The 27,460-nt window shown below is 38.4% G+C and overlaps 1 protein-coding gene across 4 annotated transcripts in view; it reads right to left on the bottom strand.

The window, feature by feature from the left end:
* FHOD3 (formin homology 2 domain containing 3) overlaps window positions 1-27,460 on the bottom strand; it is a 374,768-nt gene that overhangs the window by 326,651 nt on the left and 20,657 nt on the right. For all 4 annotated transcript variants that reach the window (XM_053946675.1, XM_053946685.1, XM_053946696.1 and 1 more), the window contains exon 2: window positions 10,851-10,957. In XM_053946675.1, coding sequence (XP_053802650.1) covers window positions 10,851-10,957 — 107 coding nt within the window. The remainder of the gene's footprint in view (window positions 1-10,850; window positions 10,958-27,460) is intronic.

The following is a 27,460-nucleotide window of genomic DNA, read 5'->3' as shown; positions in this document are numbered from 1 at the left end:
AATGGCTTTTGCTTTTTCATTTCAGAACCCATCCATTTCCATCTTCACTTGCACACACCTTCTAGGAAGAGGAAAATGCTTCTGCAATGGGGTATTGCCTCACAGTTGCTTCAGTTTAAGGTACTCCACAGCAGCAATGGAAAACAAACTGTTCCTTGTTGAATGCATAAAGGATGAAATTTTTGCCAGAGTTCAAGCACTTGAGTCTATCAGGTTTTCCCTGAAAAAGATCTGCAAGCCAGCACACACATACAATAAGGAAAGTGTTTTTTAACCTGCTATTAATCAGACAGCATAAATCCTAGGCTTTGATTTCAAAGCTGTTAAGATACAGTTTGACTGCCATTTCACTGTGATATGCTTCTCCAATCAACTGCAGATTGAAGAGATTGAAAAAAAAATCTGACACTTCAAAAAAAATGCTGCATAAAAGCCAAGTCTTTTTAAAGTGAGAGAGTGCACATGTACACAGAGTGGAATTAAGAATCTCCCTGAAACTCATCTGAAAATCTTATCCAAACAAGTAACCTTTTTGAAGTTCTTAGGTGATTATTATCCAAAGATCCAACTGTCATGTTCAAGCTCATGTTATTGCCATTGAATAATAGCAGCAGAGGAGCTCAGGAAATAATATCAATAATTAAAAAGAAGTCTTTTACATGCTAATACCCTTCAAATGGATGACAGCATGAGCAACCTCTTCTGGTACATGACAAGCTGTACAAGGCAAACACACACACTCATCCTCATAGGAAGTCAGTAGGCTTTTCTCTCTTACCTCATTTTTTCCATCTTAAAAATTAGTGTGAAATCACAATGTGTCTGCATCCTGTTCATGTAATACACTTGCAAGTCATCTAATTATTTTCCAGAGTGCTTTTATTCAGAGCATTCCTGGATCATAACAAATTTACTAAAGTAACAATCATTTGACAAGATTGGACAAAAATAAGTAAACAGATAGCAACCATTTCTGTCCATTCAGTCTGCATTAAAAAAAAAAAAAAAAAAAAGCATAAAAGTAATTAAATCTTTACTAATCCAATAGAAATAATTGCAGCATATTCCCTAAGCAAAAACTGGGATGGCAAAATCTGGCCAATTATTACAGCAAGAAACAGTATACAAAAGAACAAAGTATGCTTAGATTTGTACGGGGTTTTTTTCCCTGCAGATTATTGTAATATTGCATTCTGTGTTTGTCAACATGATTTAACAAATAACTGCCTCATTCCCACTAAAAACCTATAAACCACCACCATCTGAATGCCAGTGAGTGGAAGAGCATCTTGGCTGACACACCATTGTCTGTACAACTGTGCAAATAAGGACTACCTACCGACTGTCACTACAGGGTGCTGGGCTTTTACATCCCCCTAACTCTTCACAAGTACATTTACTAGGCAGGGTTGCTATTTTTCTTTTCCTTTCTTTTCCTTTCCCCCTCTTTCTAAATTAAAACAAAATGGGATAGAAGGAGAAGGGGGAAGAAAATGAGAAACTTGAAACTGTGGAGTGAAACAATCAAGGGATTCACCAAGTATGCATTATAAGCCACATGAATACCACCAAATTATTTATTACTAATGTTGTCTATGTCGGTAAAAGGTGCAATCGTTACGTTGTGTACCTCACCACAATGTAACAATTTTTGCCAAAGGATAATGAATCACTTTTACACTCTCTAGAAAGCAAAGAGTTCAAAATGGGGGAAACGTTTGTTCCATTTGTCCTTTTTAGTAGTTTATGTGCGAGCAAACTTCAGAAGCTGGAAAATGAGAATTCCCTCCCCACTTCCTCCCTGTACTTTCTGAATCATCATGCTGGCTCTTTCTCAGTTGTTAATGGCTCAATTTCCACACATTAAAACAAAAACCTTCCAACAGCCCCTCAAATATTTGAGGGCTGACTGCTGCCTTCACAGTCAGAAAATAACCATTTTTCAAGAGCTGTCATTCATGAACAAAACTGTGTCCCTTCCCAATGCAAAAGCTCAACTCATATAATTGTTTTCAGCGGGATGTTTATTGTGTCATTTTGTGAAACACTTATAGCATTTTCAATTAAATTTCCATCTTATATTTTTGTATTAAGAAAACACAAACTTCATGATTTGGAAAAAGGTAAAGAGAATTGCATTAGAAGAGCTATTTTAACAATATTGTTTCTGGGTAAAACACAAAACCAAAAGTGTTGTTTCCACACTTCTTGTCAACCTCGCATCATGTTCTTCTTCAGAGATGGCACATCACTTGACCAATGCTTTACAGTTCTTAGGTTATATATTTCCCACTGCTGTCAGTAACTGTCAAGCACTGGCTGCACATTCCTCCCAGGAATCTTTACACCAAGTAATTTCTGGTCATATGGTTTTGCTATGTGTACTTGAAGTTCACATTACATGAGGATTTTAGTTTAAAACCTCTTCACACTTGGAGAAACAGATGCCTTTGAAATATCTGGACTTTTGGGGAAAAATGTTAGAAGAACTGGAAACCTACAGGACAAGGGCAAGGAGGAAAGTAAAATAAATTAACCTCCAACAGCTGAGTCATTTGATGTTTCCACATCTTCTGGCAAAGAGTCCCTCCAGTGCTCCCAGCCACACTGTGGGACCCACAGATTTGGTTCCAGACCACTGTGAGTGGTCTGGGTGCATTAGGAAGAGCATTGTAGCAGGTCAAAGGAGGTGATCCTGCCCTTCTACTCAGTCCTGGTCAGGCCACATCTGGAGTGCTGTGTCCAGTTCTTGGCTCCTCGGGACAAGAGAGAGACGGCACTCCTGGAGCACATAAAACAGAGGGCTACAATGATCATTAAGGGACCAAAGCATGTCTCTTATGGGGAAAGGCTGAGGGTGCTGTTCAGCTTCCACAGGAGACAACCGAGAGAGGATCTCATCAGTGTCTGTCAGAATCTGAAGGAAAGGTGTCAAGAGGGTGGATCCAAGCTCTGTTCAGTGGTACCAAGCAACAGGACAAGAGGCAATGGGCAGAAACTGATGCACAGGAAATTCCACTTGGACATAAGAAAGAACTTCTTTACTGTGCAGGTCACCGAGTACTGGAACAGGTTACCCAGAGAGGTTGTAGAGTCTCCTTCCTTGAAGATATTCAAGAACCAGCTGGACACAATCCTGTGCAATGGGCTCTGGGATGACCCTGCTTGAGCAGGCAGTTTGCACCAGAAGTCCCACTGTGGTCCCTTCTAACCTGACCCATTTGTTGATTTTGTGACCAACTTCTAATGAAGTTCCATAGTTTCAGAGCAGAAACAAACAGCACTTGAATAATAATTTGCTTTCTCACAAAGACCCCTGATACCTGACATTAATCTAACTTACAGTTCCGAAAGAGGCATCTAATTTTTTCATAATTAAAAAAAAAATTAAATTACTCAATTTGTAAAAAATAGTTTTAAGAACTTTTCATAGAAAAGAAATCATTCTCTACCACCTTAAGGGAAAAACCCTAATCTTGTATGATTTTCCTATTTAATTGATGATACTAAAAAGATAATAAAGTGAAGAAGATATCTAAAACAGCACAACACATTTCAAAGCAATGTCATACTCACTTAATTGGTCATTTACGCTTTATCAAAATGTGACCATTTATTAAAATGTGACCATTTTAACCAGACTCAGCAAGTAATATTTAAAAGCTGTCATATCTTGCAGTAGAACACACATATGATTATGTAAGTACATAAAAATAAAGTCTACTTTGCACTGATCAATATACTATTTTGTGTCTCTTTCTTCTTTTGGAAGTTTTCCATTAGCATCATATTTGGCAAGGGCTTCCTCCTAACTTGACATACAAATTTTTAAATATAAAACACTGTTCACAGACCAATTATTTCTCCATATTAATTCCACTTCGGAAATGGGCTTTATATTTATTGTTGGGCCATCAATGCTTTTGCTAGCGAGCACAATTACTGAGCAGTAAATGTGAAATAAACTACTGTTTTGCTGTACTGCTGTGGTCTTAACCCTGGCAGTATTCACTAATTTTCATGGCTTCATTACTGGAGATCCTGGGTTAGTCACAGATTTGCGGCCATTTAAGCTGTTAGCTCACAACTGGAGGTTAAATTGGAGACACTTATTTTTATCAGAAGCAGATTACCACCTTAGTTTAGTCAGGGGTAAACCAAATAAACACACACAACACACCAAGCACACAGACAAATGGTGTGCATGGGAGAAAAGCGAGCGTGAGCTTGCTTACACAAACCTTTGTGTTTACCACCGGGTAGGAGCACATAAAAGAACAGTTGCCATGGAATAGGAAGTGTAGCTAATTCACAGCTTTTATTAATTACCCAGCACAAACTCCCTCAGCTGCCCACACACTCTGGGCAATACTACACTGGTTTGCCCCAGCAGACCAGCAGTGAGTGCCCACAGTGCTGGTACTGTTCCAGGTTTGGATTCCAAATCAGTGGTTCTGCTCACAACAGGAGTTCAGAGGAGGCCTGCAGCACTTTCTGGCAGCCCTACCTGAAGCCTCACAGATGATCTGTTTATGGAGAGAGGAAGGGATTTCCTCCTCACAAATTGAAGGGAAACACATTTCCAAGCCTCGAGAGCCACTCACTTAACTTACAGCCTCATCATCGAGGAGGAGGGCAGAGTGCAAACACAGCCATTAAGCAGCTTCAATGTTAATAAAATTAAATGGTTTTAAACAGAACATCTGGCATCAGCTGTTCCCATAAGCTGTTTTTATTTAAGTTTCCACCAAAAAATACTGGACTTCTCAGCTATTTTCACATGCAAATTTGAATGTCAAATTAGGCTATCTTTAAAAAAAGTTGTCCTAGCAAAAACTGTAAGAATTATTCACACGCTTTTTGGTTTGGCACTTTATTTGGTATGTAATGGGCTGGGAGAGAGCTAAGCACAACAGTATTTTTGCAATACATTTCACAGTGGAAATTATTTTTCAATAAAAGCACTCGTATTGCATTCATTTGCCAGCAGTGATCACTAAATTCAAAAATAGCAAATCTTCAAATGTTTCTACAGGTACCTTGGTACAGATGTAGATTTTTCCCTTTACAACTGAGTAAACTCTGGGGCAAAGTGGGAGAGAAAGAGACACAGCTGCTGAAGTATTGAGAAACAAAAGCTGTGAAATAATGAGTCAAGCTCTTAAACACCCCAACATTTACACACCCTCACCAAAAAAAACAGCCACCAAAAAACCCCATAGGGCAAAACCAGACCACAGAACATTTCAGAACTTGGTATTTGCCATCTTACACCCAAGAAGCCACCATGAGCTTTTGACACTGCTCTCAGGCACATGTCTCAAGAGCACTGTGCCCCTTGACATTTCGTAAGTATCAACTGCCCACAACCTGCCCCAGTCAAGTCTACCAAGTCCAGGCTCTTGCTCACCCCAAACCAAAATCACACAGAGAGTAAAGAGCTCATGAAGCCTCCTTCATGAAGCCTCCTTGTCTAAGCCAGGGGAGCCACTACTATGGATGCTGGTTCCTGCGCAGTCAGAAGGATGCAGTACAGTTTCCAAGACTGGGGCACTTGGAGAAGAGCACTTCCCTTTGAAGGATATGTTAGCACATCAGTGAAAGTTAACACTATCCAGCATTGCAACTGTTTTTTGGTAGGCTTCTTTTCTGAAGGTTCTCCATCTAGACTGGAAAGAAGCTGTAAGGTGCACAGACTGCACCCCCATCCGACATCCCAGACTTCTACTACACACAGTAAGTTTTGATCCCTGTAATTTCTGTGCTTACTGTCAGACTCCAGACCTCTCCTAGACAGCACACACCAAAACAGGGCACCACAAGTTCTTTTCAAAAGCTTGCATAGACTTTGCATTTTGAGTCTTTTGGTGTGAGCAAAGTGGCCTGCAGTCTCTGACCTCAATATATGCAGAAGAGATATACTTTTATATCATCAAGCCAGCTTTAAAGCTGAAACTATGTAAGAAAACAAGCCTTGGCCTGCAATAAAATTTATTAAAGTTAGTTATTATTTTGAAGATGCGTGTTTTCTAAATGCATTTTATATTCACAAATCAGTATTCATTTATTAACTACAAAGTAGTAGGTAGCATTTTACTATTAGTAGGAACCTTAATTTATCAGTCATTTCTTCGCAAGATACTGTGTCAATGAGATCCATTGACAAGAAATCTCATAACTGGTGAATAATTTTCATGGTGGAACTTTCAACTGTTAATTGCCTCCATCCTGCTTTCAGAGCACATCCCTCAAAGTCACATGTCTCTTTTGTCAGGCCTACAAAATATATGCACATTTGTGTAATTATTTCGATTACACACTCTGGAAGCAGGAATGCTCAGAGATGCCTTGCCAATTGTTCTAAACAGGGAAACCATATGGGACCAGTAATTTTATTTAGTTTTGATTTCAACGGTTATTGCAAGATAACTATGAAAATTAATTACTACAGTTCCACCTAAAGATTAATTTCAATATTTTACCTAATTATTTTTTATATAAACAACAAAATTGTATCAGTATTAAGAAGCAAAAAAGCTGCATAAAGTTTTGAAAATACAGGTGGTAATAGTTATTGTCCTCAATATTTGTGAGGCAATTAAGAACAGCATCAACTTACTCATCCATAAAAACCAATGTATTTCTTTAGGAATGTGAAATTTTAATCTGTATCACCATTTATTCTGCAACAGTAAAGTTTTAGCAAAACACTTACTTCAAAATGTGGCTCAGCATCTCAATCTGATACATTTTAGAATGGAATACTGCTACCTTGTAGAAATTCTTACCCCTCCAAAAATTACCACAACCTCTCAGCCCAGTTTGATGTTTCTAGGGAGTTGTTTTAGTTTGATGTTTCTAGGGAGTTGTTTTTCTTGTGTTTTTTTTTTTCTTGCTTTGTTGCATGCTTTTAATTGTGACCATCGATTGCCTTTTTCAGATTCAGCATTTCATCAGACCTTATAGCTAAATATCACAGAAATCAAAATATTTGGGTGGACAACATAAGTAAATAATATCAATAAACAGTCACAGTCTCCTGTTTGTAGCAACACAATGACAATCTTTCTCTGGTACCTCCCTTATTTTTCTTGTTGTTGGCACTGAGAAACATAGACAAAACACAGAGAGAGAACTATCAGAAGTTGAGAGCATTTTCCACCCATGAACAAACACATTCTGTTTAAACTAATACAAAATCAGCATAGAATCTGCTAGATTTCAGTACTGCTTCAAAAAATAAGCCATACCATTTTTAAGATAAAAACTAAATTAACTTTCAAATGCATCTCCAACATCCTTATGTAAACAAGTGACAAAAAGTTTTCATTCTCACAATTGTGCTATTTGCAAAGTCTAAGTGGGAAAAAATACAGTACATAAGCAGGAAAAGAATATTAGAGATCCTTGCCAGAATCTACTGTCTCCAACAGATTCTGAATCAAGACCAGAATGAACAGCACCATCAAGAGGGAAAAGTTCTGTCATGGGGCTCACCCAGCCAAAATGGCTTGAGATAGGGTGTCTAGAAGGAATGCAAAAACATTAGCGCTGAAGCCATTTATCAGAAGTGCTTTAAAAGAATCCCTGCAAAACAGAACTCTTGAAAACATATTCCGTGAAGAAATTTTCATTGCTCATAGCATACTGCCTGAAGAAACTCTTGTTCTGCATTTTAGGACAGTGTTACCTTGTGGGCTACCATGAGGGCCTGTTAAGACATATCCACAAAGAGAGTTTGAGCAATTATATGGTAATTTAAACACATCAGATTCTTGACAATTCCTGCTTTCTCTGTAAAACCTCAGGTAAGCCAAGGAAAGGAGCTTTACCTGTCACCAACACCTTAAAGCAGCCAGCCTGCCTAAACAACCTCCATTGTGTACTACCCTACACAATGAAGCATCCACAAAATAACTTGTGTTGGAAGCAAGAGAAAAAAGCCCAACAGCTAAGCAACCCAACAAGCAAGTGAGCCAGGAACACAATCCAGACTTTAAAAGAAAGGTTGTTTTCATACATGCTCCCACTGACCAAATTCAGCCCCCATATAAAACCAATCTGATTCTCCTGAGCCCCACAGCTATTCTCAAGGGTGCAAATGGCAGCAGGTAAAGTTGTGGGGACCGGAAAGCCATCCAATCCCCACCCATGTTTTAGTTAGCCCTCTGCAGTACAGGGCCACGTGTGTTGGCTTTTCTCCTTCACTAGACAGAAGTTTTCATTCTCCTGGAGTGGACAGCAACTACCAAAAGCCTCTTTTCACTATATTCAGTAACAGAACAGCATTCATTTGAAATTGCACGAGTGCAGATGTTTCTTATACAGGTTATTTAAAGATACACATTATAAACTTCCAGCAACAGCCACCATTCTTTTGTTTTCTTTTGAAGAAAAAACCTTCATGTTTTCCACTATGCTAATTCAGTTCCTCACAGAGAAAAGAAATACCTACAGCCTCTCAAACCAATCAAAATTTTTAAGACTTTTGCTTTCTGCTTGTTTTGTTTTATTTATAAGTCTCCTTTCAAAAGTGCTTAAAAAGAAAATCTTCATCATTTTTCCCAGGATGAACAGGAATTTTTGGCAAAAAGATGCTGCAAACAGCCAGACTACAGGACATTCTGGACACTTTGAGTTGGAGTTTCCACAGCGAAGGTTCTAAAATTTTAAAAATGCCATGAATATCCAGCTACTAAAGCCCTCACTCAGAGTTCAGCAAGCTTCAGTGACCCTGATGAGCACAGCAGCTTTGGCATGGCAGAAAGGCAGGTCCTGAGGTAGCCTAATCTCAGAAAATTAAAAGCTTTGAAGATTAAGAACAGGACCTTGAAATGACCCAGACAGAAAAAGAGAGAGACTAAATGGTTTCTCCAGCAAGTCCCTCCCAGACAGCAAGCTGCTGTTAAGCTCCCAAGGTCTGCAGCCAGAAGCTCCAGCTCAGGAGCACTCCAGCTCAGTGTTTTGGTCTCAGAACTGCAAGGCCCAAAAATGGAGTTTAATTTGCTAGAAATACAGGACAAAGGAAGACATTACTGACTGCATCTGCTACCCTATGTCTAGAATATTCCATTTTTCTGAATAACATCACATAAGCTGCATTTACCATGAAATAACAATGTTAAGTCCTACAGAGAAGCTTATCCCACATACTTCCCAAAGCTCTGGTGCTTCTTGTTTATCTTTTCTTCTCTCACAAAACATGGACAAAAATGAAATGCAGAAGCCCATCTGAATCCTCACCAGTACAAGACTTCAAGCAGCAGTTCCATGTTTTTTTGTTTTATTGGGCTTTTTTCCCTCAGGATAGCCACCACAGAGAAAATTATAATTGTGTTTCAGAAACAATTCATGTCATTGATTTCACATGCCCAAAATAAGCAGAAAAATAAAACAAGGTGAACAGTAGCTTGCTATTTCAAGAGCAAAGTCTGGCAGAAAAAGCACCAAATGGTCTCTCACTTGCCACGTTGCTTGGCAGTGCCAAATTGCTCCTATGGAGTGTTAAAAGTAGTGAAGTCAAAATTACCAGAATTAGCACAGACACACCAATGGAAAGGGAAAAAATGTGACAAATTGAAAATGTATTGCTAAAAAAAATCCTTTAAACTACTTGCTTTCAACTCATTATAAAGTTAGTTGGAAATATGAACTTGCTGTTCTTTGCAGTGATTTTTATCACCTATGCACAAAACTGAAGACTATATAAATTTCTACACTCAGCACTCCTATTGCATAGGAAAGGAGACTCAGTTCAGCTTGTATTGGCTACTCTGTCTATTGACAAACTATCTTCTAACTGGTTTCTAACAGAACAGTTTTTTATCTTGTAATGGTTATAAAACATGTCCCATACTGGTATATGTGAATAAGACATACACAAATGCACACACATGAATATCTGGAAAATATTTAAAATTCTTCTCCATATAAAATAATCTTCAGAGGCACAGTTCAGTTTTATAAGGCATATTCATCAAAGGCAAGACAGCTACCAGAAGTGAAGAAGGAGTATAAGCACAAGGGTTGGATTTCCTACTGTTAACAAACTCTGACCAATTTAAAATTCAGTTAAACACACCCATAAAATAATCACAACTATCCAGTCCAATATAGTAACTAGAAAGACAAAAATAGATCTAGACTTTCTCTTCATTTTGCATCTTAAGTAAGACAATCACCTGAAAGATCCAGAAAAGGAAAATTCTTCAAAAAAGCAAATCTCCTATGTGCATTTACACAAACACACACTGATGCTAACTTCTGCTTTCACTTTCAGTTCTCAAAGAGATGAATATGGAAACTGTGTCATAGCAATTCACGTGTGCCAGCAATAACTAAATAAGAAAAAAAAAAAAAAGTAGGAGAGGAGAATATTCAAAAAACAACATGCACCCCCATCCCTTGATTTGGCTCAATCAATTCCAGGAGTAAAAAAATAAACCAATACAGGTCTTTTCTTCAAAAATATAAATGGAGGACTTAACTTATCAAGGTAAAATAAACTGAGTTTATAACTTCTGGAATACCACCACATGACCAATATCATAAGCAAGATCTCAAAGTTCTCCAAACAAACCATCCTCATTTACCAAGTTTCAAATAACTATAAAATCTTCCTAGACTAATCAAGACACTCATATTCATAGGTTTCTTTACAGTATGTCATATTTTAGAGAAACTGCAAAAGTGAATGTAGAGAGAGATGTCATAAAATTCTTAATCATACAAAGGGACAGACATACAGGCATACAAGGGTAAGATTTATATCTTTTCTCTTCCTATGCTGACCTGAACATATGAAGTTAACCACAAGCCTATTTATAAAAATTTAATAAACCTTTACTTACCCAGCATCCTCCTGGAAGCCTTCTAGTTCATCTCTTTGCTCTGCTAGGGTGGACTCTAGATCCAGATAGGTACCATTATGAGACAATTGCAGGGTGCAGTCATCAAGCTGTAGAACAAAATTCAGACCATTAGATTAGAGCAGTCTTTCTCTCTAACATACCTCTAACGTTGCCTTCCCATTTTTCAGGTCCTCAGACAAGATTTCCCTAAAACAAACAATATGTTGGGAGCAGGTATGAAAAATTTTTTGGCAGTTTACTCAATTCCAAACCCATGTTCCCTAGACCATGTTTGCTCACAACAATATCAACACAACTAACAAACACAGTGAAATTTATTAGAACACATAGAAGATCAGAGGGCTTTAGCACAGAGCCTTTGAAATGTAATACAGAAAGAGAAGTTAATTTCAAAGTGTATCTAGGATATAAATTACTGTTCTCTGTCCTTACACTTGTAAGTAGAGTTTCTGAGCCTCTGGATGAAGACAGAAGGAAGAAAGAGCTTTTTTATTAGCCATTGAATGGCCCCTATGAGGACAGATGTAGCCAAGGGACAGTGCAGAATGTGTCAGTCAAGAGTTGGGGTCCTGCAGTGAGAGCAAGTACAGTCAACCAAGTCACAGATTTTTCTGGCATTCTGCTTTTAGGGTCAGACACTAACCAGCCTCAGAGGCTGCAGGAACAACATTCCTAGGCACTGAGTGGGAGGAGAACTGGAAACCTGTGCCAGCTTCCTACAAAGGTACTGAGGTAATCAAGGACCAGACCTGAAAGCAGAAATCTGCCCACAATCATGCTTAAGAGGGAGGGAGGAAGAAATTAATAAACTGTCTTTATTTCTTTTCTGTCTTCCCTAATCTTCACGTTTTCCATTAATTGCTCCAGCTGTTGTTAAAAAGAGCCAGATTTGACTTATGTCAGAAAAGAAATTTTCTGGGTATTATTTGCAGGGTGCTCATCATGATAGAAGATCTAGGATGAATCATCCCAAAACTCTGGCTAACTCATTGAGCAGGAACACAAAATAGTTACTGATCGAGAAGGAAAACTAAAGAAGCTGGGAGAAGAGCTAGAAAGGAACATGAGCTCCTCTTTTACCATGACATAACTCAGTGTCAAATAACAAATAATGAGGAAAAAAAGCCTTCCCAGGGCAGAAGAACAAGACAACATTTACTAAGGGGCAAGTGAATGTAGAGGGTTGTCATGCCTAACCACTAGGGTTAAGTGACCATCTGCTCAGAAAATCCAGCCCAGAAGCATAAAAATGGACATCTGTGACTCCAGCTGAACACACTGCTGAGACCTTCATGTGCGGCACTGAACTGGAGTCTTCTGTAACTGCTTCCAAGCTCACAAATATTGTAAGCTCCAGATGTGTTGTGCTACTAGATACAAAATCCAGTCTGACAGCCAAACAGAGAATCATTAAGGCTGGAGAAGACCTCTATGATCATCGAGTCTCACTGGCAACCCAGTTCATGTTAACCACAAAAGCATGTTCCTCCATGCCACATCCACGTGTCTTTTGAACACTGCAAGGATGGCAATTCCACCACTTCACTGGAGAGCCTGTTCCAACACCTGGCCACTCTTTCAGTGAAGAAATTTTTGTAATATCCAATTGAAACCTCTGCAGGTGGGACTTGAGGCCATTTCCTCTTGTCGCAAAATCATAGAACAGTTTGGGTTGAAGGAACCTTAATCACCTACTTCCAACCCCGTATGTCATAGTTTTCCTGCTGCACAATGGCTTCCACTTCCTCCTGTTGGTTGCCCATTTGCATGTGTATGCTTAGATGCACTTCATTTGGGTGATCAATCCCACTGCCTTTTCATGGGAAGAAGCTCCAATTCCTACATGAGCATTCCCAAGTGTTTCTGCAGTTTCTAGCACATCAATAACCCTTGCTGCTTCATGGATCTCCACCCCCTACCACTAACAAGACAGCAGACCTCATTAACACACTGTCTCTCAAACAGTGGCATGCTGCCTCCAGGTCTGTCTTCAGTTATCATGATTTTATCCCCTCATCCCTCCAAATCTTGTTTAAATCTGTAACTGCACCAAAGGGGAAAGTGCCGCAGCTGAAAGGCTGGGACTCAGTTTTCTGGTTCTGTTTGTTGTTAATGCTGTAGTGGTTGTTGTTGTTGTTTGTTTATTATACACACTAGTAAAGAACTGTTATTCCTATTCCCATATCTTTTTGCCTGAGAGACCCTTAATTTCCCAAATTATAATAATTCAGAGGAGGATGTTCATATTCTCCATGCCAAGGGAGGCTCTTGCCTTCCCTAGCAGACATCTGTCTTTCAAACCAAGACAATCAAAGAACCCAAAATGAAGATGGTTTAATTCCTCTGGATTTTGCAAAAAACAAACTAACAGATTCTTTGCATGCCTCCATCTACCAAAAGGCAACCATGGCAATGGTGGTGTAACCATACATCCCTGCTGCAAAGGCCACTTTGAGAAGAGTCAAATTTTTAACACCATACTTCATGCTCATCTTCTGCCACAGGTGGCAGCCAAGAACTCTCTGAAGGACTAAGCACGGGTCTGAAACAGCCAGTGACTCAAGGAAGGGAAATTACCACCCTTTATCACTTCCATAGATTTTTCTTTCTGCTCTTTTTAATACTTAGAAAGAAAATCAATTAAAATCTATTACTGATGAATTACCTCTTTTAATTTCCCATCCAAGCTTTGATTCTTAATACCTGTTCAGGAAAAGCATAATAAGCAGCCACTCGTCTTATCTGGCAGTCAATACCTAAACTTAGTCACTCTGTTTCCTGCCACTGATTTAGATACAAGAAAGGAAGACAAACAGTGTATTCTGGATTAGCTGTGTTGAAAATTCTGTAGACAAGCTCATTTACAATTAGTGATAGAGTGTGATTTTTGCAATTTGAAAGAAAAGTTCAACCTCTGGAGAAAGGGTACAGAGAGGAGATCAAGTTGTATTTCAAATTTGTTCAATTTTTTTTTTCTTTTCTTTTTTTGATTTTTCCCTGGTGAAGGAGCAAGCCATTAAATAAGGTAACACAAGATTTTACTCTGTCCTAGGGATTAAAGAAAGCAAAGAACCTGCAAGTTCAACCCTCTGATATTAAAAATACAATAGCAGTGCTACTCTGTCTCTTTCCAGTTACAAATGAGATTATTAACCTATGCTAATTCAAAATACACTCTTCAGAGAAGAAAGACTAAATACTACTCTGGGAAACTTTTTCCAAGTAGTTCAGGGTATGTAATGAAATGCTAATTTATTCAAAGTAATGCCAAAAGGCAAACTACTAATTAGATAAATGTTGTGCTGTCTCTATGGAGATTAGGAGATTTGCCCACAATTTCCATTTATACTGCATAATTAGAGAAAAGAAGTTGTGCCTTACTAATATCTTGTGACTTTAATGTACAAAAAGCACTATGGGAACAGGAAGTCATTCGTGGACAAAATAAATGAGAATAGTATATTGTACCTATGTTTATCTCATTCTCATAGTTTCAGCTGAACATGGTATTCATTCGGGCTTTAAGGCACTGTACATTGCATACTGTATTTGTTAACAAGAGTTACAGTAATGAGAGAAATGCCCATATCTTTTACTTCCATTATTTAATTCTGACTCTTGCCAAAAGTTGGGCATTTTTTATTCTTTTTCATGTGTACACACAAAGATGGAAGTGATCAAAACAACACTTTAAAAGTTAAAGTAAGTATTAAGGCGAAAAACCCTTAAAATATTCTTTATATAGGATTAGTTAGCTACTCTGCCTCCAGCTTCACTTGTACACATATATTATAGGCAGAAAATAAAAAGAGAGGCTACTTCATGAATTATTTTTAATTAGTAAATTGCCTGATTTTTCAACACAAAGGATGGCTGATGTTCTTTCATTAGTGCTTATTAGTAACAATTCAGGATGTTGGTCCCTCCCCTCTGCTCAACGTTAATCCCATGTTTATCTGCTATGTATCACTTCTCCTGTCTCTGGAGACTGTCACAAACAGCTCCATCTAGTTCATTCATTACATGCTTCTCCCACTGATTATAATTCACATTGAAATCCTTATTAAAAAACATCTTCTTTTAGGAAAATCAAGAGGCAGAATTCCTATAAACAATCTTTTAAAGAATATTTAACTGTTGATGTTTTACATCATCATGAATGAGACTTCTATTCAGCTTTTGAGAAATTATTTTATTTAGCCTTTTATTTTAAATTTTCTTTAACTGTTCAGTATTCCTTACTAGTCCCAAAATTCTGATCTGCATTTTGTTGTTATTAAACTGCATAATTCATTTATACTACTGCCAAAAGGTGAGATTCTCCAAGACCCTTTCAAAATCTTACAAAACTGTTTGTTCTAAAAACCTCTAACCCCTCCCTTCAAATTGTTTATCATTTTTTGCATGACACTTTATTGTATTGACAAATACAATAAAGAAGACCCAAAAGGTTGATACAAGTCATTTAAATGGAACTCATCCTGTAGGCTTTTCCATACTTTCCTATAATCACGTTAAAAGAAAACTACTGGTATAGTCGAACCATAAACAGAAATCAGCACCATCAAATGGGACAAAAGAAATGCTACTTCTCTGAGTCAAACACAGAGTTACTCCATATCAGTCGTCTGCAAGATTTCAAGGTTTTTTATTTTAGTATAAGCATTAAATGATATCAGAAACCTATAAAAAAACCTATGTGTTCATTTCAATTACATTCTCATCTTTGCAAATTAACAGTTTCTTTGGAAAACATCCATGGTCTTTTGAATGCCTATGGAAATTTTTGAAATCTCTATGAAGAGTGGGACTATGTATGAGTAGTCTCATTCACACAAGTGAAGAAACAAAAACACATGCAACAGTCAACAAAATAAGTGCTTTAGTCAGACTCATCAGCTGTGGATAGTCAGACCTGTGCACTGGGTTTACAGGAAGGAAGCAAAGAAATTAAGACTGTCTGTATGCAGGTTATTCTCATTAAAAAATGTAACTGATGTGCTAATTATCATTTTCAGTTTCATACTGAAATAGTAAGATCTGTACTCTGTCATGACAAGATCAATTTCAAGAAGTAGCAGTTTGCTTAGGTGCTGATTCACTGATTTATATCTGTCTTTTTGGACAAGAGGAGAACCTGGAAAAGGCTTCTTAAGCAGCACTGACCTCACTAGCTACTCACTGATTTTCCATAACTGACCAGAACATAGAAACAGTGAGACAACCAATTGCTTGTGTACAACAGCCTGATGTATAAGTAGATCAACTAAATTAAACCACTCTTTCTGTAATAAAAATTCTAGAAGAAGATCAGAGATGTTTAAACTTTTCCAGCTTTTAGCTGGTGTCCACACAGTGGTAACTGTTCAACACCACCCACACACTACAATACCTATGCTGTAAAACCAAAACTGGCACCTTAAATACCACCATCCAAACAGTTCCATATATATATATATATATATATTTAAAAAATATATATATAAATATAAATTATGCATGCATTTAAAATATTTTTCCTGCAGTTTTTTTAAAAAAAGTAACAATTGCCTAAATTTGACAGATATATCCAAAACAGCTGAAGAGGAAGTACATAAACAGATCATAAGATTACAAACAATATTTAGACTGTTATCTGTTTATACCTACACTGGTTAAAGTTTCACTTGAACACAATTCATTATGCAAAAGCAAACAAACATTTGATTAAAAAGTTAAAGTATGAGAATATTTAAAAGCAGAGCTTCCTACTCCTTCATATTTTGCCATTTTCCCCCATTATGGAGCAAAACTCTACCACATAAAAGGATAGGGGTATCCTGGCTTCAACTATTACCAGGAACAAGCATAACAAGGTCAGACCTGCAGAGCTTGATCCTGGTCCTGATTCAAGGGTCACTCCCACCTCACCAGCACATGGAGAGCCCTCAGCAGCAACACACCCATTTGCAAAATTGAACACAAACAGGCTGGAGAAAGCTAAGCAACCCACTCGTGCAAGTGTTCTTTACAGGCTACCAGTAAGTCAAGAACATAGGGCAAAAGCTCAGTTTGTCATCTTCTGTCTCAGGTAACCGTATCTGGCTAGTAGTGGCTAGTTCCTCATCCTGCAGAGCCAAAATAGTTCACATTACAAGACTGTCAAGCTTAAGAAGACTAAAAATAGATCACTAGTAGTATACCAGTGATGATTTTTTTTTCTCATTTCAAGCACTGACTCACAGAAAGAGGTAACAGCCATTTTTCTTCATAAGGAAGCCCTTATTGCCTTGCAACAGGAAAGCTTTTTTTTTTTTTTTTTTTTAATTTCACAGTTTAATTTCACAGTTTAAGTACAAAAGGAACAAAGAATAGCAGGGGAAAAAAGAAGAGCAGCAAGAAAAGGTGTTGATCAGCCAGTTACCTGGTGCTGATAAATGACTGCTGCCACTTCCAGAAACTAGTTAAGTAACAGAAATTAAAGTAAATTTTAAAAAAATATAAATGTGCACTAAGTAATTGTTTTCATCTACTGCCTTTAGCTTCTTACAATCCAAGAGAAATACCAAGAAACCAAGAACAAGGGGCGTGAGGAGAGAAGAACAGAGCAATTCCTACGTCCACATTCTGACTGAGGACTGCTGCTGCTCCTCCTCATGCACCCTTGTGAGGCTCCACGTACACACCAGTCTCCTCACTCAAGAAGCCCACTGGGCACATAATTCAGTGCAAAGTCAGCACATATTTTACCGTGCCAAAAGAAACTCACACAAATCTGTTTTCCTTCAGAAGGATTTGATAGGCACCAGTATACATCCAAGTGGACATTCCTTGGGTTTAATGGCTCTGTCCCATGGCAGCAGCAGGTTGGCAGAGGTTAAGGTGGGGAAATGGCAGATGTACCCTCCTGTCATTTCAAAAAGGCACAGCAGACCCACAAGCCATTCTCCTCTCCCCTGTTTAATCAAAGACCACAGAGTTGTACTTTTTCAACAAACAAGCATGAGAAATGTTCTTTTTCATCTCCAACTCCCTACCCTGAGAATCTATTCAGAAGAACATCTTTTGAACAAATCTCTCTAAATTACATAACCAGTAGATTGAGTGAGGCGATCCTCCACCTGTGCCTGAGACCCCAGCTGGAGTACTTAATCTGGTTCTGTGGTACTCAGCCTTAGATGTGGACCTATCAGAGGGTTATAGAGGAAGGCCATGAAGATGGTCAGAGGGCTAGAGCACCTCTCCTGTGAAGAAAGGCTGAGACAGCTGGAGTTGTTCAGCCTGGAGAAGAGGAGGCTTCAAGGAGACCTCATTGAGGCCTCCCACTACTTAAACAGTGCTTTTAAATAAAAGGGAGAGCAGCTTTTTCTATGAGTAGATAGTAAAAAGACAAGGGGGAACAGTTTTAAACATGAGGAAATATTTATATTAGATATTAGAAAGAAATTCTTTACTCAGAGTAGTCAGGCACTCTAACAAGTTTCCCAGAGAAGCTGTAGATGTGTCATCAATCAAAATGTTCAAGGCCAGGTTGGATGGCCTTAAGCAACCTAATCTAGTGGGTGGCATTGCTGCCTATGGTAAGGTGCTGGAACTAAATGATCTTTAAGATCCCTTCTAACCCAAACAGATCTATGGTAAATGTGAACAAAGTGTTGCCAAGTTGGCAGGCAGTGTTCGTGCCAAGACATAGCCAAGTATTCTCTTTATATTACCTTCTATTAAAATAAAAGTAGGCATGCTTCAAAAATTGGGTTCAAACAGTGATCAAGGATTCCATCCATAGGACAAAGGGCGCTACAGTATAAGATGAGACGAGATTACTCTTGTTTACTGGTATTAGTACAAATCACCAAAACCACTCAACTTTGCAGTCACTCACTGGAATCACAGCCAGCTCTCACCAGATTTCCAGTAATTTGAGCTAGACCCACTGGACAGATTATTTTGTTCATTTGGTTGTTTCCAAAATTTACAGAGAAAGGGGATGAGAGAGGGAATTAGAGTAATCCAGTATCAAACTGCAGAAATAAAAATCCCTCTTCAATTCTAGCCTTTGGCACAGCCTCTGAAAATCCTTATCTTACTCAAATGTCTTAGCTCATCTTTCATTTAAACATGATTGGGTTACAATTGTTCTTATTAGTGGTGGTGCTCTCCTTATTCACCTCCAGCATGTTCTGCAGAGTAGAGTTGATGAAAAACAAAGTTTCTTTATGATCAGTTTTCCCTTTATAAATCCAAAGCCTTGTTTGGCTTTACACATCACGAGTCTGACACATTCACACACTCAAGCTAAGCAGTTCTTAAACACTCTCCCTCTGGCTCAGCTGTTTTCAACACAATGGGAATCCTTTTAACAGGGCCAACAAGTTTCAGTTTTCCCTTAGCATTCCCATATCCTCTCTTCTTTAATAAAACCAATTACTCCTGAGGAAAAAGCAGAAAAAGCAGTTACTTTTCCTTTTCCTACTCACCAGCACAAAGGTATTCCATATTTCTAAGCAAAGTATTACAAACTGATTGGCGGAAATGAATATTTAATATTGTGTCATCCAAGATCAAGCTTCACATGAAAATGACCACACTGTTTTCAGAATGTAACATATTTTCATGTTTGAAATTCTATTGCAGATCAACAGATACAGGTTTTCTGTACCTGCACACAGTGGTCCTTTGGTGGCACTTTAAAACATAATACAGCTGCTGTCACTGTTAGTTGTCACAGACTAAGAAAAAATAGGAATGGTCTAGTTGCATCCCACAGATCACAGCAAATCCAACAATTATTTATCTGCCTTCAGTTACAACCAACTGCTCTCTTGTGTCTCCCTTCTCATGTGAGTAGGTGCTACCTGGTCTGTGTCATGTCATCATCACTTTGAGCAATACGATGGAGAAAGAACAAAGCACCTAGGCCAGGACTGATGCCACACAACCTTTCTTGAGTAAAAAGCTTGACACTCATGAGATAAAAGGAAAGCAAATAATCTGTATTTAAGCCACATGTTAGTGCCCAAAATTAACAGTGGACACTAAAAACTACTCTCATTTTCAAGTATGACAGCAACCCCACACACCATCACTATCTTGATCTAAAAGCCCTGTGTGCCAAGCAGCTCCACTGCAATCACATGAAACAAAGCTATATTCCTTCCCCCATACCCTTCTCCTTTTTAAAGGTAATTTTGTAACTCTAGGTATCTTCTAAAAACAACCCAAAAACCTATCCTTTAAAATTCCAGCTAAACCAATACTTCTGTGAGGTCAGAGTTTTAAAAGTAAGGTCAGGCACAGGGGCTATACAGAAGGTCATTTTTGGTGATGGCAACTGTGCCATGTTCAGTCATCCATGCTAACAAGTCAGTAGGTTGCTGAATGCTAGCAAACTTGCTCTTCTATACTCATTTAGAGGTTGATGAAAAGACCCCTAATAACTCCCTAGACCTTAAACTTTACATTATAAGAAGTAATCCAGCATGTACAAGAGTATCCCGAATTTTTCAGCCCTTTAGGAGTGACTAGCATATCTTGTAGGAGTAGTTATTAATGCTAACGCACCAGTGATTTATTTTTAGCACAGTAATTGCCATTGTCAAAATACTTCATAAACTATGCTCACTTTGCAGGGCTTATGCACAGTCACATTGACTGAGTCATGCCTCCACACAAAGGATAATCCAAAGGTTTACACAACTGGGCACAGGGACACAGGATCACAGTCACTTTCAAAGGAACTGCTACTCTGATATGGAAATGGTGGTATTTTGAACATAGGCTGCACTCCTATTCTGAAACAGCAGCTTTTATCTCTGGTCTGGTAGACGCCACAAAATACTCCTGGGGTCAGGTAATACAGGGCATGAAGTGAAACATAAATGCCACATTAGATCCTCAAGAGCCACTGGAAAAATACAGTGCCAATAAAAATATTCTGCTGAAATAACAAAGACATTGAAAACAAACACAGAAAGCTGTTATATTAATATTATGGGTTTGACTTAAGAATAACAAAAGGAAGTTCAGAGTTCAAAATTCTGAAACTTCGATTTTAGAGGTCTCAAATACAGACAACACCACAGCGAACACATAATGAGTGGATGCCTACCTGTTGCTGTTCTTGAGCATCTTTGTCACCGACTCCCAGACCTTTTGCTTTGTGATCTCTTTAACACAGTGCTCCCCAGGGAGCAATTTAGAATTTATTACAGTATCTGCATCCAAGTGTGACACCATGGCTTCCAACAGCAGCCACACAGGCATTGTTAGGAAGCAAATAATTGCTCAAAATGTCAATAGCCATGGAACAAGATAGACAAATTAATTTAGTGTTTAGTACAATGTTTACTATTAACTAAAAAAAAGTAACTGAAAAAAATTAAAATCATTGCATTTCTGCATTAAAAATACCTGATAATTGTATATGGGATGGAGAACTAACACACCTAATTCTACCAATTTAAGTTACTTAAATTTGAGATGACACACAAACCAAACAAGCAACAGAATTCAGCAAAGTCAATTTTAGACTAAAAAGCTACATCTCTTTAACTCAAAAAAAACCACATTTTTCTCACAGTAAACATAACAAACCTATAGGATGAGAATAACGTAACCTCTGCATACATTCAAACTTTTTGGCATCTGGATTTTTCAAATCACTTTCCTCATCTGTGTTCAGCTTTTCCTAACTAAGACAAAGAGCTAGCTCTCCTCACCTTCATGATTAAGGACATCTTCAGCTGAACAGAAAGGAGAGAGGCCATAAAACCAAGATTCTTTATTTCAAAGTATATACAGCATTTTGGCTGATACACAGGGCATGCCTACAGCTGACAAGCTCTCATTAACATTTGGCTGAAATTACTGTGAAGGTATCCAAGGAAATGGAAATAATCTCAAAGAAGGAGATAGGTCAAGACAAGTGAGAGGAGGAGGAGGAGAGAAAGGATTAGGTTCAATGAAGTTTATCATCTGAGGAATCTTTTGTTCAGAGTATGTTTATCTGTGTGTAGGAAAACTACTGAGTTAAAATCTCAGAAATCATTATTTTAAAGGTAATTAGTAGTCCAGGAAGGCAAAAATTATAGCTACTTCATGATAATTCCACCGGTCTTTTGTGCATCTCTTATTAAACTGAAAACTGAAGTATTTCATATTTGAAAAAGGATGTTTGTAATCCTGTAGGACAATGAACATATAAATTGCAGCCTTTTATTTTTAACACATAACCCTGAGTAAAAGCTTTCTATTGATATCCTCCACCTTGAACACAAGGATTACACCACTGCTATTTTAACTGCATTTGGGTCACTGCAGGTAGCTCAGTATTCTATCACAAAACTAAAATACTGTACTACTTTGGAACCATCCACACAATTTACAGATATAAAGGAATGCACACAGTAAGGAATTACCCATCTTTGGCTGTGGTGGTTTCATTGCCATAACTGGCTGAACACCTACTAGACAACATACCACCAAAAAAATAACACCGTGTGTAGATGGCATTTCCATCTATATGACCCACACTGCCACTCTTTTAAAAATGGTGCAGCTGAAATGTCAGTCCTGCAATAAGATGTACTTGAAATCAATATTTGATAGAAGAGGTTATTTGCATCCATGAGCACTTCTATATGAAAAATCAAAACTAAGGAAAAATGAGAAAGATAGGGGCAAGATACCATGCCATTTGAAAACCTAGAGCAGGAAGGTCCTGGGGGAAAGAAGAGAGCTTCAGAGAAAGAGGAGTAGGGAACAGTTCTGGAACTACAGCAGTTCTAGTACAATTCACAAATCTTCGAGGGCCAAAAGAGATGGGAGTTAATGAGAGTCAAAGACTGAGCCAGTGAAAGATATAAGAAGCCCAGGATAAAGTGTCTTGTTATAATCAAACTTTGACTCAGAAACTTCTGATCAGGTGTCCGAAAGCTAAAAAACCCAACAACAATAACAACAAAAACTAAAAAGCTAGCACAAACCCAAAGGTTTAGGTAGAAGAAAAGACACTAAACATGTTCACACAAAGGGTTTGAATGAAATACAAAAGAAAATAAAGTATGGCAGCACTATCAAAGAGAACATCATACATTTGTCAACAGAATAATTTTTCAGATATAGCCTGAATCTTGGAGGTTTAAATGAAAGATCTGCTCTACTAACAATATTATAATGAGTACAGTCATCAACTCTTCCTAATATTTAGCTTGCCTCTTAAAGGCTTTGTGGTTTCTAAACCAAACATCAATTGGGATGTCATTAAAAGAGCAAGATTAAAGTTTATGAGAATGAAACTCAATACAGGAACACCAAAAAAATGGGGAAAATACATGTACCCTGCAGCCTCTCTTCTTAGCTTCAAGATTTTAGAAAAGCACAAAGGATCTCAAGTCACATTTTCTACCCTTAAGTAGGATTTATTTGGCACTTGTGCTTCTTTTTTTTTTTTTAATCAGTCATTTCTTCCTTGTTTGATTAGCTGCCAAGAAATTTCAACCCTCAGCTTTAAAACAGTTGTCTGGACTAGAACAGGCAAACAAAAAAAACCCATCTGAATTCATTAGGATAACATCTGAATAACACTAAAACAAAAAAAAAAAAACACACTGTTCAATGCAGTACAAGTAAAATAATAGATTTGTGGGGAAAGAATGAATGCAACACTACCAGCCATATCTCAACAATACTCATTCCTTGCTTATACTCTGATCACCCTGTTTCAAAGTTTATCAAGAAAATAAGTAGAAAAAAATGGCTTTAATAATAAATTCCTGATCTATTTTCCTTTTCAGTGGATAGACTCTAAAAGATACCATGGACAACTAGCTGATGCCCAAAGAGGAAAAAAAAGACTGGAATAGTTTGGGGAAATAGCAAATGAGGATCATGTTACTCAAGAACACCAACAAAAAGAAAGCTAATTATGCTTTTAGCTTGAAAGAAATGCAAAACTGCTTAAAAGTGAACATTCAAAACATTACATAATGGGCCAATAAAGCTCATAATCAGAGTAAAGCTTAGATAGCAAATCTAGTTAAATACTTTTAGGAATAGGAAGATTAATTTTTCATACTTAAGAGCAAATAAAACATGTATGTTTCAAGACATCAGCCGTCCAACAGCTATTATTTAAATTGGTTCGTTAGGGTGGTACTCAGTTTAGGGTATAGACTCATAGGATGGGTTGCATTGAAAAGGACCTTAAACGTCATCTAGTTCCACCCCCCTGCCATGGGCAGGGACACTTTCTACTGTACAAGGCTGCCCAAATCCCCATCCAGCTTGGCCTTAAACAGTTCTGGGGATGGCATATCCACAACTTCTCTGGGCAACCTATCCCACTACTACACCACCTTCACTGTAAAGAATTTCTTCCTAATATCCAATCTAAACTTACCCTCTTTCAGTTTAAAGCCATTCTGCCTTGTCCTATCACTACAGGACTTTGAAGAAAGTCCTGTCCAGGTCTCTTATACCCTGTATAAGTACTGGAAGGTGCTAATAAGGTCTCCCTGCAGGCCCTCTTCCCCAGCCTGAACAACCCGAACTCTCATAGCCTGTCTACAAAAAAGAGATGTTCCAGCCCTCTAAGCATTTTTGTGGCCCTTCTCTGGATTCTCTCCAACACAATCCATGTCTTTCTTATGCTGGTGGGCCCAGAGTTAAATGCAGTACTCCAAGAGAGGTCTCACAGAAGCAGGGTCTCACTGGATGGCATCCCTTCCCTCCACATGACACAGCTGGGTGCCATCAGCGAACTTGCTGAGGGTGCACTTGATCCCATTGTCCACGTCACTAACAAAGATGCTGAACAGTGCTGGTCCCATTAATGACATCTGAGGAACACCACTCATCACTGGTCTCCTCTTGGGCACTGAACCATTGACTGCAACTCTTTGAGCAAGATCACCCAGACAATTTCTTATCCACTAAGTGGCCTGTCCATCAAACCCATGTCTCTCCAGTTTAGACAATAGGACTTTGTATGTGACTTTGTTGAATGTGTTACACAATTATGGGTAGATGATGGCAGCTGCTCTTCCCTCACCCACCAACACCAGAACGCCATCACAGAGGGCTACCAAATTTGTCAGGCACTATTTGCCCTTAGTGAAGCCAAGTTGCTTGTCATCAATGCCCTCATGATTTCCACGTGGCTCTGCATAATTTCCAGGAGGATGTGCTCCATGACCTTGCTGGACAACAATGTAAGATCAACTGGTATGTATTTCCCTGGGTTATGTTTCCCCTTTTCAAACAGTGAACCTTCCCCTCCTTGTGTCCCCTCTCCCTGTATCCATCCATTCAAGTCATAGGACCCATCCCATTATGTCTCATGCAAGTGGCCAGCTCCTGGCAGGTCTTGGCACTTCCCTGGGATTTCCCCACCTCAGGAAACCCCGCTATGTGCTGTGATCTCTTACTCTGCTGTGGAACTGCCTTCATCACCTCAGTAATCCCTCTAAACTGCAGCGGCACACAACTCTAAACTACCTGGCATTAGCTACTATAGATCAATGACAGCAGTTATCACTTTCTTTTTTGCACAAAAGAACAACCAAGTACCTGTATTTTGCTGTAAGCATAAAAGTTCCTATAAACCAACCTACTTGGGGCCCTTGTTTTCAGTGCTTGCTGCCAACATTAAGGAAAAAAAAAAAAAAAAAACAACCAAATCTGAATGACCGAAATAAAGCGTAAAGAGCAGTTCTGATAAGCGAAATGGGTCAAACCCACTAAGACTGCACATGGCTTTCTGCAGTACTTGACTGGACTTACAGAAGTCTGTCTAATTGATTTGAAGTGTATTTGCCTGCAAAAAAGATACTGGATTTGGTCACAGACACCTACAAGACCTACATATGTACATGGTACCTTTATATAACTGTGTCATCGTCAGGCAAGCTGGAACTTTGTCAGCTTCAGAGCAAACAGTCTCATGTGTGTACTCCAGCCCCTGCCCAGCAGTTGCAACTTGTAACATAGATCATTTTGACAATCTACCTTAAAACAAATGGTTGGGTTTTCTTGCAATGCAGCTGGGCATCAAGCTGTCAAAATAACCCAGGACCAGCTGTTTGGAAGTGTCTGATGCAGATTTGCCACTGAACTCATGCATCATGGAAGAACGCCCCTTTAGAGAGCAGAGAACAAGCAAGGAAGGGGAAGATGCTATTTTGACGATTAAGTTGTCAAAATTATTTTACAGACATCCGGGGCTATTGTGCAGATCTGGTCCTTAGGAGTGTGTTCGTATGAGCTGCTCAAGACTACACACAGTTCTCCATTCCCAAATTAACTGGTGTAATATTTTGCACCACAGATAAGCCTTCATACCCATGTGGTTGAGAGTTCAGATGCTCCCTGCTGCTGCCTGTAACAAACTAACTTGGAATACCTATTACCTACAGAATATACCCTGAGGCTTTATGGATTATCTGGTCTAATACTTCCTGGAAGGTGCAGGAACACCATACTTGCACCTTATAAAACCAGGGACTTCCCAACTTTGTGGGGCAGGACTTCTCTTAAAAAAAGGAGGAAAAAAAAAGAGAGAAATAAAAAAAAATCCTCAATAAGCACGCTAAATACACTGATTTATGATTTTGAGTTAAATGAGAATGTGGATGTGGTTTATGAAGGGAACTCAGCTGCATGTAGACACCTTTAATACTAAAAGTTGAAAAGACTTTTAATGTTTTCACATGGAGAAACATGCCCAATGCTTGAAGTTTGAAACAAAGCTAGGAGCAAATCTAAAACAGTGGGAAGAATCACACTTCCCACAGCAGAAGCAACCCTAAGATGGTTAACCCACAGTCACACAGCAAGCTTCTGGCACATCCAGAAAGAGCAAATGTTCTCCCAAGCCTTAGATCAAGGCATTCATCTCAAGCTTATCTCCTCTTTCCAAACATGGCCTTTTGGTACTTGTTTTGAGACCCAAAAGTCTCAAAACAAAAGTATAGGCTTTCTTCTGACATGAAAATTAATTCTATACTACCTTACACTAAAAAAAAGCATCATGTTAACTAGTAATGATGAATAAAACTGGTTTCTCTTCTATAAAGCCGCTTTAACCTCATTACAAAGTATCTGGCTCAAGTAAAATGGCAAACTCTCCCCTCTGATAAAAAAAGCACTCATTTTGAGCAACTAGTAGGAAGACATACTTGTCTCTCACTTAATATATTCCCTCAATAATCACCATACCTTTCACTGACAGCAATAAAACACAGAAACAAGTAAACAACACGTTCAAGAAAAAAAAAAAAACAACAGCCATTAGTCTCTCTCTTCAGAATTGATTTTACTACAAATTACAACAAGAACTAATTTACTTTCAAAGTGAGCTTAACCACTATTATACTGCAATAACATAACAGATCTTTACCTTGGAGCTGCTGTTATTCATCCTTCCAGTTTCATTCACTACAGGCAAATGTCTCACATAGCTCACACTCTCTAGTGGGAGCTAGTTACAATCAAAAAAGCTCTGTTTTATTAATGGTGCTTTTGTTTGCTAATTAATTTAAAAGCAGTTTTTACAGTGGGAAGAGAAGCATGGCTTTGTTAAGCTGCCCTCTCAGACTACACAGTAAAAGGAG

This window comes from Vidua chalybeata, chromosome 1 (genome assembly GCF_026979565.1).
Source record: "Vidua chalybeata isolate OUT-0048 chromosome 1, bVidCha1 merged haplotype, whole genome shotgun sequence".
NCBI classification, from domain to species: Eukaryota; Metazoa; Chordata; class Aves; order Passeriformes; family Viduidae; genus Vidua; species Vidua chalybeata.
This window is presented reverse-complemented; position numbering and strand designations above follow the sequence as displayed.